The following is a 13,684-nucleotide window of genomic DNA, read 5'->3' as shown; positions in this document are numbered from 1 at the left end:
CTCAGGCCACTTCCCACTTACAGAGGTTACAGGCCTTCCTGTCTGCTGGCCTCTGCCCCCGCAGAAGCACATGCACTTGGAAAGCATGGGTGGAAAGAAGCAGGCTTAGACGTACTGCCACCTGCTGAGCCTCTGCCCAAGCCCCTCTCCCGTGTTCTCACACACACCACTCTCACAACCTCACGCTGTACCCACGCGGCACAGGCCTTTGTCAGCAGCTCCAGCGCACATTCAGTGGAGGCTGTGGCCAAGTCCGCTTCATTAAGCTCTGCTTTCCCCACTGCACTCTACTGTCCTTGCAGACCGGTTTCACTTGGCCATGCCGGTGGTCTCTTCTGTCTTCATAGCTGAATTTGCAAACTCTTACAGCTTATACATTTGAAAACGCTGAACAAACCTGGCAGTGAGCTGTGGAATGTTCAAAAGTAGCAAACAAAACGTAGCCACGAACTGTGATCTGAAGCTGATATCCCATGCAGTCTGTACTAGCAGTTAGCACCATCTAGAAATGGCCCTGGGAGTGCAAGTTCTTCCATCCTGAGGGCACTTCAACAGCTCTTTGTGTGTGTGTGTGTGTGTGTGTGTGTGTGTGTGTGTGTGTGTGTGTGTGTGTTTTGCCAGTCCTGGGGCTTGAACTCAGGGCCTGAACACTGTCCCTGGCTTCTTTTTGCTCAAGGTTAGCACTCTGCCACTTGAGCCACAGCGCCACTTCCAGCTTTTTCTCTTTATGTGGTACTGAGGAATCGAACCCAGGGCTTCATGTATGTATATGAGGCGAGCACTCTACCACTAGGCCACATCCCCAGCCCCTTCAACAACAGCTCTTAAGGGGACTCTAAAGGGGTCCACTTTCAGCTCCCTGACTTTGAGTGAGTAAGCAGGAGGATGCTGGCAAGGGGGAGCCCACTGTAACCGAGCTCGCTGGACTGAGCTCCAGTGGGCGGGAGCGGCCTGTGCCACCGAGCACAGAAAAGAGCTGTGTGGCATTGCCTTGAACCAGCCCCGCGAGGCCCATGTTTCTTATGCCAGTTCTCATGTGCTCTCCTCCGCCCTGGCTTAGGCCAGATCTGCCTGCTGGAGGTGCTTGGCTGTCCTGGCAGGGAGTAAGGGCCGGGACTGCAGGCTGCATGAGGAACGAGGAATGACGGGGCCCCTGGGCGCCGGCTGCTTGCTGCTCTGCAGAGCTCTGTAATGGCGTCTGTGCCGGCCTGCTGTCTCCCTTCCGGCCCTGCCACCACTGGGCAGGAAAGCAGTTCTGCTCCTGCCGGCCCACATCTTGATTTACGTACTTACTAAACAAGCACCTGAGGGGCAAGGCTGGGGGCCTATTTCTAATTCTGCGAGGCCTGTTTGTGTGTTAACACAGTTGGGGCGTAGGGTCTTCCTGTGCTGCCTAGGCCGTTCCAAAACTCCCAGGGTCCTCCTGCCTCCACTTCCCAAATAGCCGGGACTGCAGGTGTGCATCACCACACTTAGATCTTCCAGTACTTTTTTCCTTTTTCACAGCAAGACAGTATCTCACTGGGTAGCCCGAGGCTGGTCTCCAACTCACAATCCTCCTGCCTCTGCCTCCCAACCTTTTTTTTTTTTTTTTTTCCAGATACAGAAACTGAGCCTTGCACTTCCTAGGCTGGTGCTCCCCCCTCAGCTCTTTTCGCTTTAGTTACTTTTTGGATAGGTTCTTGTATTTTTGCCCAGATAGGCTTGGGCCCTAATCCTCCCACGTAGTTGGAACTCTGGGCACACCCCACCCACCTGCCCCACCCCAGCCCTGTACAGGTTTGATGGGTTTTCCCTTGCCCTGTTCATCACCCCCAGCTCCAGAATCTAGCAGACCATGTTCAGGGACTGTTCTGTCACTCCGCCGTGTGACCGAGGGCCCACTGCACAACCTCCCTACTGCCCACCGCAGCTTGGCTTCCCTTACCTGCTCTGTGGGCTGCTTGTGGACTTTAAATGAAACAGCACAGGTGGGAGACCCAGCTCTGCCGGGTGGCAAGGTGCCCTGGAGAGACGGCCATGGCCTGGCCCTCTCCTTCCCTTTCAGACCTTTGTCTCCTTTGTCTCCTGTGTCTCCTTTGCGTGCCTCAATATTAGCAGGTTGATGATCTCCAGTGCTGGTTCTGCATCTGTGAGATGTTACCAGTGACTTCACGCCCTCATTCAGTCCCTGGCTTTGATCTCTATACTCACACAGGGCAGATGCATTCACTCCTTTTCTAACAAGGAGCCAGAAGTCCATGTCTCCAGAGCCCAGCCATGAGCCTCCGCTCTAGGCCATCCCCAGGACAGGAAGGGCATGCAGGTGGAGAGTGACACTCTGAGGGTGTGTGTCTAGACAGAGCCACAGTATCGTGTCACTAGGCCTTGCTAGTGCTGGTCTAGGTGTGTCTTTGTGTCTGACCACTGAACTAGCAGCTGAAGGGCCAAGCAACACTTAGCACATGGAATTTGCTGGAGAGTTAACAGATGCCACCTGACTGCTGAGTGCTGGCTCCTATAGGGGAGCCCAGGGCTGCCTGGTTCGTTCAAGTTGGTTTGATCTTTCTGCAATGACAGGAAAAGCCTCTTTCCACTCTGAAGTGCACCCCCCCCATGCTTTCCAACCCCAGTTCTCACTTCCCAATCTCTTTCTCACTTGAATATGTTGAGACATATTTTCTTAGAGGGTTTCCTGTTCCCTCACCAGGTTTTGTCACATTGCCTTCCAGCACTTTCTGAAGTATCAAGATGGCCGTGTCCTGGTCCTCCTCCTGTCGGCCTGGCTCTGACAGCTCAGCTCCTCCAGCCTGGGCAGGCCTGGCAAAGCAGAGCACTCTTGTCCAGGCAGTAGGGAGCCTAGCACCAGAGTGAGGGGCTGGGGTCCTCAAGGCGTGGAAAGCGCCATCAGGGATTCCCCAGAGAGTGTCCACACGGGGTCTCTGGAAGCTATCTGACTGAAGCAGCTCTTTACTTGTTGACCCAGCCACTTATAGACTTTCTTTTGATATTCCTATGAAATAATTGCCTCTGTTTAGATTTAAATGACATTCCCCATCATTTTAGAAGAGCTAACATTCAAACTAATAACTCCCTTTCTTATACTATTTCTGCCTCCTTTTTGGTTTTGGTGGTGGTAGTGGTCATGGGGCTTGAACTTGGGGCCTACGCACTGTCCCTGGGCTCTTATTGCTCAAGGCTAGCACTCTACCACTTTGAGCCATAGCGCCACTTCCAGTTTTCTGCTAGAGATAAGAGTCTCATGGACTTTTCCTGCACGGGCTGGCTTTGAACCATGATCCTCAGATCTCAGCCTCCTGAGTGGCTAGGATTACAGGTGTGAGCTACCAGTGCCTGGATATGTCTGCCTCTTGTTTGCATATTTATCAACCCCTGCCATCCCACTCTAGAACTTTGGGGTGCACCTGGCTCCCCTCCTCACAATTCCTCATTTCGCTATTCTCACGTATGGTCTATGTGAGTTCACTCTCCACTTCCCTGCCCCTGCCCACGCCAGCTTTGACCGGAAGTGCTGACGTGGGGGGCTTCAGAAGGCAAGATTGGAGATGCAGAACGACTGGGGTGTTGTGTGGAGGGAGAGCTGTGGAAAGCCTGGGGCTTGTCATTTCTCTTCTTCCTGGGTGGCTCTTGCCAGCATTCTCTCAGCAGCCAGTGCCCAGGCAGCCACTGGGTCCCGGCCATACTTCCCCATCTCCTGCCTGAGCTTCCCGCCCTTCCCAACTCGGCGGGGTCCTTCAGGAGAGGGCTGGGCGCCAGGCTGCACCGTGAGGAGCTCTAATGAGGAACCTGAGGGGGGTGTTTGGGGCCCTTTTGCCCTCAGCCAGCCTCAGATTCCCTGGACAGAAGGTGCCCTGGATGTGGCCCTTGCTTCCTCTGGCCATCAGGAAGCCCGCGCTCAGCGTGTGAGCATCCAGCGTGGCTGGTAGGGCAGAGAGAGAGGATTTTCAGGACCTCGGGTATGGGAGGGAAATTCAGGAATTTCTAGACGACCGTTCTCGTCCAGCCCCTCTCCCTCCAGGTCTGTCTCTGTCTCCTGATGACTTTCCTTAGGAAAACAGTCTGGCTTGGCTTCTGCAGCCAGATCCTTTGCTGTTTGCAGGAGTCTCAAACTAGTTTATGGGAAAATTCGCTTTTTCACAGTAGTTCCCTTTAATCTCTCTTCTCCCGCCTTATGCTTAATATTTCCTTTCAGAACCTGAGCTGGCTGGAAGAGAAGGAGAAGGAAGTTGTCAGTGCCTTGCGCTACTTTAAGACAATTGTGGACAAGATGGCTATCGATAAGAAGGTGCTGGAGATGCTTCCAGGGTCAGCCAGCAAGGTGCTGGAGGCCATCTTGCCCCTGGTGCAGACCGACCCCCGCATCCAGCACAGGTGAGTCGCCCTGAGGGGCTCAGCCGGGGCAGCAGTGGAAGGAAGGCTGAGAGGCGCCTGGGTTCGGGCACCGGAAGCACAGGCTTCCCGGCGCAGTGGAGGCGAGGAGGGACGCGTCCACTGCCGTCCCGCCCGCCAGCTCCACCTGTCCGCTTCCCAGCCTGGCGACCACTGCTCCTCCTGAGGCTCGACTCAGGCTGCTCTCCACCATCCCAGGGGAAGATCTCTGTGTGCACTCTGGAGCAGCAGTCACATTGATGTGAACACATCTCCCTGCCGGGCCTCGCTCTACCCCCCCATCTGCGTGGGAGGAGGTCCTGGGCTTGTCTGTGTGGGATCCATACTCGCTCTCACGCCTCCTGGCCAGTAGAGGTTAATCGCAGAAGCGGGGTCCCGATGTAGCCTCAGTTCACGTGTGGTTGCGAGACCCCATGCCCGCCAGCCCAAGGAAAGACACGGGCGCGTGGGAGTCTCGGAGACAGCCTCTGGGGCGTTCTGTTTATTCAAATGAGGAGCCAACAGATATACCCCCAAAGGCGGGCACAGGAGAGGGACTACAGGTTGGCCACAAGGGCTGTCCCTCAAGTGATGTCAGGGGACTTCCTTTGTGGGCGGAGAACCCAGCCCCCCAAGGCCTGGGTTCTGGGGTCCCGGCCATCAGACACGTGCTCGACCCCAGGGGCGGGGGCTTCTCTTCCTGTTAAAGGCGGAAGAAGAGGGGATGGGCTAAAGCCAGCTGTGGCCTCTTAAAGGCACAGCTGTCCCCAACATCTCCCTCCCCTGATGTACCTAACCACTACTTCTTATGGCACTCAGTGCTGGCCCTGAGTCCTCACTAGCTTAGGTGGTCAGCCAGAAGAGGCAGGGGAGAATCCCTTGAAAGCGTGGCGTATGGAAGCACGGCCTGTGCCAGGCCCTCCCAAACGGCATGGGGTCCGCACTCAGACTTTGCCCCAAGAAGCTTTTGTTAAGTACTGAGGCTTGGATTGCTAGAGTGCATTTTCCTCTTAAAGGTCAGCGAGAAGCTTGCTTCTAGGTACTGTTAAGGATAAGAGGAGCAGCAGTTTTCAATAGTCTCAAAGCCTGGCGGGAGCATGGGGTTGGGGTTTGGGGTTTTGTCCATGGTACCTGTTTGAGATCAGTGCATCTTTCTGCAGTTCCTCCCGCTGGCTTTGTGTTCGCTTAGCCCCGTGAAACTGAGCTTTTACAAGCAGCTTTCAGAATTTGGCAATGAAGTTCACAGCTCCCTTCTTCTGAGAGATAAAGTAATTGGCATCTTCATTTCCAACGAGCTCTCTGCCTGGACTTCCACCCTGGGGTTTTTCCTGACCCCTGGATACTGTAGTCTTTGGGGTAGAAGCTCCCTGGTTCTGTTGATGTGGCTTGGCCTCCTGCTGCCCGTGCTGTGCCTGTCCCAGGGTTCATTCCATGCCTGGCTCCTACACGGCCTCGGTGCCTGTCTCCTTGAGAAGCTGAGCCTCACGTTGACATTACACCACGGCCAAATGTGTGGATGGTGCTCTACTCTGTTCTCACGAGATGATCCCACTAGGAAAGGGTTCAAATCCAGTGGGAAACTTCTGGCTCACCACCATGTAGCAAGTGCTGACTGTGGTAGAGCGCAAGCTCTGTTGGAACTGAAGCAGAAGGTTGGCAAGAGAGTTGTGATCTCAGGCGCAGGCGTGCTGTAGGCCAACCTGTGGGAGAGGCAGGGCCTGGATTGGCCATGGGGAGAAGAGTCAGAGAAGGAAGGACCTGTGGCCTCGGGGGCAAGGTATGTCCTGGGGGGCACGGACAAGGAAACAAGCAGGGTGCCTGACCTGCTCCGCACCAGTGGGGAAGCCTCTGAGAAGGTGCATGGCATTGCTGTTGCTAATCCCATCACAGTGCTTTGCCACTAGGGTTTCTTCCTCCTGGAGTGGGGGCTGGTGCTCTGCCCAAGAGGTGCAGGCACATACCTATTCGTGCACGGTAGTTGACAGAGGCTATCTAGTGTTCATATCTCCTTCCTAGAGGAGCTAAAGGCAGGTGCCAGGGCACAGCCAGCTGATCTTTGGCTAATCCCCCGCAAGGGATTTTCCTTCTGAAATTGCCCCAAAGCTGATGATGGAAAGATGTTTCTTTTTTTTTTTTTTTTTTTTTTTTTTGGCCAGTCCTGGGCCTTGGACTCAGGGCCTGAGCACTGTCCCTGGCTTCTTCCCGCTCAAGGCTAGCACTCTGCCACTTGAGCCACAGCGCCGCTTCTGGCCGTTTTCTGTATATGTGGTGCTGGGGAATCGAACCTAGGGCCTCGTGTATCCGAGGGAAAGATGTTTCTTTTAGATTCTTTCCGTGCCCTCTTCCTCACCCGTGCAGCATGTGAGTGGAAAGGGGCTCTCCCGCCCCTTGGCAGCTGCCTGTAACCGGCAGCCCCTGGCCACCCTAGGCTGAGCTCCAAGGACACAGCTAGTCTGTACTGAGCAAGCAGCCGACTCGCGGCCTCAGCGGGAGGGGCGGTTTCTCATGTGAGACCACTGCCTGGGCCTTAGCGGCAGCTGGCGTTAATCCATGAAGACTGGGCCAGTCCTGGGTCTAGGTACATGTCCTCAGTGGCCTGTCTCCCTCCTAGTCAGCCCCTCACCACAGGATGACTTTATGTCCAGATTCAGTATGGGAAGGGTGCTGTGATGGCTGGTTGTTTCAGAGCGCCCGGCAAATGGCAGCCTAGATGCTAGAGAAATTTAGTGTGAAATGACTGCCTTCATCCAAAAGGGTGGTACCTCAGTAGACACCCCTGCGGGCCAGGAGTAGAAGGCTGCAGCTGCATTCAAGAGGCCCTGCCTGGCTTCCCAAGGAGAGGGAGGCCTGAGCTGGGTGCAGGCCTCCACAGGCACCACCGCCTCCCCTGCGCCTAGGCCGTGGAGCCCTGCTTCCCAGAAAGGAGGGCCCAGAACCCACCCTTTGCACCTGTCTCTCCATAGTCCCTTAGCTGCTTCCCCCTGCCCTCCTGGTCCTCAGGGACTGGGGGCTTGCTTTCCTTCCTCCAACGCCTCTCGCTCTTCCTCTGCTGTTACGCATAAGTCCGAGCAGAAAAACAATCCTTAACAAAATTCAAGAAAATGATCTTTTGTTATTTGAAATGTGGAATGTGTAAACATTGTGTATCTTGGCTACAACTCTACAAGGTACTGAGGGTGGCTTCTTGTCATCACAGTGAGGCTGGAGGTGTCCTTGCGTAAGCACACACACACTCTGTCACCCCCCTCACGCATCGCAGGGATTCGCAGGCCATCCCGGCGCCTCTCCTCCCCGCTGTGCTCCTCCGGCTGCTCAGCCACCATCCCAGGCCTGAGCATGGCGCGAAGCTCAGTAGGGACAGGGCTCTGACAAAGTGCTGTCTCTCCTGAGCTCGTGGCCACTCCATCCCAGAGCCCTGCTCACGGAAACCTCGCAAATCTATTGGCTCCTTCTGATTTGTGCAGAACGACTTTCAATCTCATTTAAAACAAGAGTCATGCAAAGCTTTGTTGGCTCAGCCCAGTGAACAGCAGCTTCTGAAGAAACTACTGTGATGGGATTTTTATGTTATATTTGGGATATAAACTTTTTTTGTGGTTGGTGGTTGTGGGGTTTGAACTCAAGGCCTGGGCACTGTCCCTGCGCTCTTTTGCTCAAGGTTAACATTCTACTACTTTTTAGCCACAGACCACTTTCTGGTTTTTGCGTACTTAATTGGAGATGAGAGTCTCACGGGGACTTTTCTGCCTGGACTGGCTTTGAACCGCGATCCTCAGATCTCAGCCTCCTGAGCAGCTACAATTACAGACATGAGCCGCCAGCGCCCAGCTGAAATAAACTTTTTAACAGGTTAAAATATAAAGCTCCACAAAATCTTGGTTGGAGATCAGAAAGCTCAGGAGAGATTAGCTTAGTGTGGTGGTGTTCACTGTAATCCCAGCACTCAGGAGACTGAGGTAGGAGGGTCTCTAGTTAAGACCATCCTCTCAAAAAAAAAAAAAATAAAGAGAGAGAGAGAGAGAAAGAGACATAGATTCTTACCAAAAGAAGGAGAGAGAGAGAGCACACACTCTGGCCACTGACACACTGGTCCTTTCCTATGTAGGTAAGTTTCTGGAAGTGACCGTCATGTTTTAGATTTGTCTATCTTTACAAACCTTTCTCTTCTTTCTAGCTCAGCCCTCTCCTCCTGCTATAACCGGGTGTACCAAAGTCTCGCCAACCTCATCCGTTGGTCTGACCAGGTGATGCTTGAAGGGGTGAACTCGGAGGACAAGGAGACAGTGACGACGGTGAAGGGCGTCATCAAGGCCGTGCTGGATGGAGTGAAGGTACTGCATGGGTTCCAGACGACCCCAGACAGTCACGAATAAACGTATCGCATCAGAAGACATCAGAATGATCATCTTCTGGTAGCCCGAGTGGACATGCCCAGCCCATAACTCTTCTCAAATCCTTCTACCATCACTCTGAACACACAGCCAGACAAAATGCACTGCAGGGGGTTTGTGTTGTCATTTAGCAAAACTCCCAGTACATCACCGCTGCCTTTTCATGTTGCAGGGGCATGTCGGGAGTCTCTGTAGCAAAGCAAGGTTGAGATGACTAAGGAATGAAAGCATCTGTATGGGCTTGATTTCCCTCGTGCTGTCTGTGTTTACTATCCAGGGAAGTCGGAAATGGCCTGGGAGGAAATTAGTAATCAGAGTTGGGGTAGAAGCAAAGGCCGTAGTGTGTCTGGAGCTGGGCCTGGGGCACAAGTCCTAATGAGAAAGGAAGTCCTAGTGTTTGAGGAGCAAGACACATGTCAGGGCTGGGGCGTGGGCGGGCAGGGAGAGCAGGGGACCTGCTTTTAGATGGGGCTGTGTCTTGGGATGAAAAGAGGAACCACAGCTTGCCGTCTGTGGACTGGAGCCTTTTATTCAGCTGCTCTTTACCTTAGTTACTCACCCATAGAGAGTTAGCCTAACAGTGCTATGCATTGCAGAGTTGCAGGGGAGATTAAATTAGGTAATATATGTATTGCTTTTAGAACAATGCCAGATTCACACTAAGCACTCAGGAATTACTGGCTCTTTATTAAGTATGCAATACTCAATGCCTGCTTTGTAAATGTGGCCGGAGAAACTGGGCCCTCTTCCTTTCTAGATTCTTCCATCCAAAATTAGAGCTAAGCCACCTACACTGGGGCACCAAAGGTTCCTTCCAACTTACCAGGCTTCAAATTCTTGGAAACTGCCTCCTTGGCATGCTGTTCCCCAGAGCTCTGGGGAGCAGGCCGAGGACCCCAAAGGGCCTAAACTACATAGAGAAGGCTTCGGAGACATTGCTCACATGACAGATCTCTCCCAGATGGACTCTTGGCTGAAGTCCCTGCAGCTCCCCATCTCTAATACCCTTTAGGCCAAGGCCCCGTCTTCTCTTCACCCCAGTGAGTGGTCAGGCCCAATGTGGTTGGCTGTGGGCAGGGAGACTAACGGGCATCGCCAGGCACAGCTGTGCTGAATCTGGGCTATCACATTATGCCATGGCATCCCCACGGTTGCTCAGGTCCACGTGGCCTGCGTGGCACCCCCCACGGTCACTCAGGTCTCCGTGGCCTGTGTGGCACCCCCACGGCCACTCAGGTCCACGTGGCCTGCGTGGCATCCCCACGGTCGCTCAGGTCCACGTGGCCTGCGTGGCACCCCCACGGCCGCTCAGGTCCACGTGGCCTGCGTGGCATCCCCACGGTCGCTCAGGTCCACGTGGCCTGCGTGGCATCCCCACGGTCGCTCAGGTCCACGTGGCCTGCGTGGCACCCCCACGGTCACTCGGGGTCCACGTGGCCTGCGTGGCACCCCCACGGTCACTCGGGTCCACGTGGCCTGCGTGGCACCCCCACGGTCACTTGGGTCCACCTGATCTGCATGCACGGTGTTGTGCCACGCAGTTCCAGCCAGCCGCCCCTGCTGTTCCTGACTGCACTTCTGGAAAAGCTATTGTTGGAAATGATTTTTAGGTGGCATGGTTGGGTTTCCTTCCACCATATCCATTCTGGTGAGGTGCTCAGAGCAAGTTAGAACAGCGGGAGCAGAAGAAAGCAAGTTTCCACACAGGCTCGTGGCGATGCCAGGTGGCGTGTCTCTGAAATCACTGAAGCACCGTTGTATTGGTTGAAAGGCGTGTCTGAAAGAAAAATTTCCAACTTTTCAGTAATCAGAGAAAGCAGAAAAGGAGACACAGAGTATCTATGGAATTTGAAATTGTCAACACCTAAGAAAATAACTTTTCCATAAGTATCTTAAAAATATGTCAGCCAAGACAAAGATGCCGTGGGTCAGGGGCTGTGCACTGTTTGTCTCGTTTGTTTAAGAAGCATTTAATGAGAACCTTGTGCGTGCCCCGGTCACGGCCCTGGGCTGAAGGAGTTCACAGTTAACTGCAGGGGAGGAAGGACCACAGACAGACAGAAGCTCACAGTTACGTAAGAGCCGCCACCATGGGGAGGGAGCACGCCGGCCCGGGCGCGCTCCCGGCCGGGGCTCGAGCCTGCCACTGGCGGGGTGGTCGGCAGGCCAGGGCCCGCGCTGCTCGGCGCCCGGGAAGGCTGAGCCCACAGCCGTGTGGGCATGCGTGTTTACGGCTGCGACGGTGACAGCCAGCACTCACTGGGCCCGCGGGACCCTGTGCACTGGCTGAGTCACCCTCGCTCCTACCTCCCGCCGTCCCCGCCTGTGTCCTGGCGTGTGCGCTGGAGGGCTGGGTGGGGTGCCACTGATGTGGTCACCCCACTTGGAGGAGGAATGCTGGCACGTTCCTCAGGACTGACTCACCATCTTCCAAGTGGCTACTTCAGTTCAACGGAATTTTTTGGGGGGGTGGGGGAGGGAACGTTACAAAAATGTTTTAAAAGCAGCTTACTTTGTTCCTGTTCCTGAATGAGTAATACAATTTGTCATTTAAACCCTCGCATAAATACCACTTGTTAGCTATGTGGCCTTGGACCAGCTATTTCTCTGAGGTTCCTGTAGTTCTTTAAATACGTGCCCTGAAGGTATGAGGACACCTGGGGAGGGCTGGGCGCCGTAGAATGCCTGCTGGCCTGCCCAGCCTGGCCGTCCTGGACGCAGGGACAGCTGCGGCCCCTGTCCAGGCGAGCCTTCCCCTCAGGCCGCCCTCAGCCTTACCCTCGCCTGGGCCTTCATCTGTTAGGATTCAGTCTGACTACCAAAAAATGGAAGTAGTAGTGGCTCTGTGCCACTGTGTGTGTGCATGTGTGTGTGTGTGTGTCCACATGCGCGCGTGCATGCTGTACATGTATTGATTCCAGGGCTTGAACTCCGGGCCTCGCATTCTCCATAAGCTTTTCTTACCTTTTTCATTCACAACTGGTGCTCTACAACTTGAGGCACGCCTCCTGGCTGGGTTTTAACAGGTTGATTGAAGATGGAGTCTCTCAGACTTTTCAGCCTGTGAACTGTGAACCTCCTAAGCTAGTATGGCAGACATTACTAACTCCAGCTACCAGTGCCTTTTCAAAAAACAGAACTTTTTTTCTCCCATGTATAAAGCCTAGAGGTAGACAGCACCATGTTTTCAAAAGATGTCTGGAGCCGGGTGCTGTAGCTCAGGCCTGTAATTCTAGCTACCCAGGAGGCTGAGGTTTGAGGATTGCAGTTCAAAGCCAGCCCCGGCAGGATGGTTTGAAATATTCATATATCTAACTAACCACCAAAAAGCCAACAGTGGAACTGTAGCTCAAGTGGTAGAGCACTAGCCTTGAGAAAAATAGACAAAACTAAAGTGCCCAGACTTTAAGCCTCAAGTTCAAGACCCGGTACTGGCAAAAAAAAAAAAAAGAGATACCTCCTCTGTAGCCATGGTGGCTACGTTTCCGATAACACGGAACTGCGCCTCTCTGTCAAGGAGGCTTCTCAGAAGGCCTCACACATTTCCACTTACATTTTATTGGCCTGAGCTTGGTCATATGCCCAGCTAAAAATCAACTGGGGAGAGCAAATACCATGGAACAGCCAGCTGTCTCTGACATTTCAAGTAAACTATCTCCCATTCCTTTTGATCCTGTTCTTAAATTTTTTTCATTGTGAATAATGTCAAACATTTGCAAAGCAGAAAATAGTATGTAGAACGAGAATGAGCATGACTGGGTTTAGTGGGCCATTCCTATAATCCCACCTCTGTGGGGAAAATAAGGAAGAGGATCAAAGTTCAGGGCTGTCCAGGGCAGAAAGCATAGGAAATAAGCCAAAAAGACAGGAGGCATGGTTCAAGTAGTAGAACACCTCCATAACAAACACAAGGCCCTGAGTTCCAACCCTACTACTGCCACAAAGAGAAAGAGAACTAATGAGGGGCCTTGTTCCACACATGGCCAGGCTTGTTTCTTGTTCTTCCAGCCCATCCTCAGATTGCCTGGAATTCCTGAGTGTCTGTGCCATTCACACGAGCTGTGTCTGGAACAAGGCACACGTGTTCTGACGAAGCCCAGACAGTAAATATTTTAGGCTTTTCAGGCCACAGACATCTGTGCTGGGAACTCCTGTGTGTTTGTTTTTATTGGTTTTGAACCAACACTTCTTACCTTGCTTGGGAGCCTTACAGAAATGAGCCCTGGAATAGATTTGGCCTGCAAGGTGTAATTTGCTATTTTTAGACAGTTTTTTAAATTCAGGATCCAAATAAAGTCTCTATGCTATAATTTATTAGGTGGTATTTAAAGTAAAGTTCCCTTTTCTCTCTTATTTTTCTCCTTGCAACTTACTTTATTTTTATTTAAAATTCATTGCTCCTGCTAGATACTGGTGACTCACATTTATAATCCTCGCTACTCAAAGGACTGGGATCTGAAGATCACAGTTCGAGGCCAGCCCAGGCAGGATAGTCTGTGAGACTTACTATCTCCAAAAAAGGGGGGTGGAGAGCGGGGCAGGAGGAGAAGGAAGAAAAGGAGGAGGAGGAAGGAAGAAGAGGAGAAGGCAGAGGAGGAACAGGAGGAGGGGGCCAGAAATGGAGCTATGGTTCAAGTGGTAGAGTGCTAGCCTTGAGCACAAAAGCTTAGGGACAGCATCTAGGCTCTGAAGTCATTGCTCCCAAGAATTCTCAAGTCTAGATCCATGTGGTGCTATTCAGCATGGCCCTCTGGTTCTTGACTCTACCTAGGGGCTAAGGCAGACTTGTGGTAGCACCTGAGCTTCATTTGGACACATAACAGTGCTGGGGATCGAACCCATGACCCAGCACTTGCTAGGCAGGCACTCTACCACTTGGCATGCCTCTGTCCCTCAGATCATCCTTCCTTTGGTGACATCAGTAG

The 13,684-nt window shown here is 53.1% G+C and overlaps 1 protein-coding gene across 1 annotated transcript in view; it reads left to right on the top strand.

Annotated features, from left to right (window-relative positions):
• The window catches only part of Rapgef1 (Rap guanine nucleotide exchange factor 1), a 94,316-nt gene that overhangs the window by 47,746 nt on the left and 32,886 nt on the right, over positions 1 to 13,684 (top strand). The window contains exons 4-5 of the mRNA XM_048345267.1: positions 4,193 to 4,371; positions 8,543 to 8,699. Of these exons, the coding sequence (XP_048201224.1) occupies positions 4,193 to 4,371; positions 8,543 to 8,699 (336 nt within the window). The remainder of the gene's footprint in view (positions 1 to 4,192; positions 4,372 to 8,542; positions 8,700 to 13,684) is intronic.

Source organism: Perognathus longimembris, chromosome 1 (assembly GCF_023159225.1).
Source record: "Perognathus longimembris pacificus isolate PPM17 chromosome 1, ASM2315922v1, whole genome shotgun sequence".
Taxonomy (NCBI): domain Eukaryota; kingdom Metazoa; phylum Chordata; class Mammalia; order Rodentia; family Heteromyidae; genus Perognathus; species Perognathus longimembris.
The sequence above is the reverse complement of the archived record's forward strand: the minus strand, read 5'-3'. Positions and strand labels throughout refer to the sequence as shown.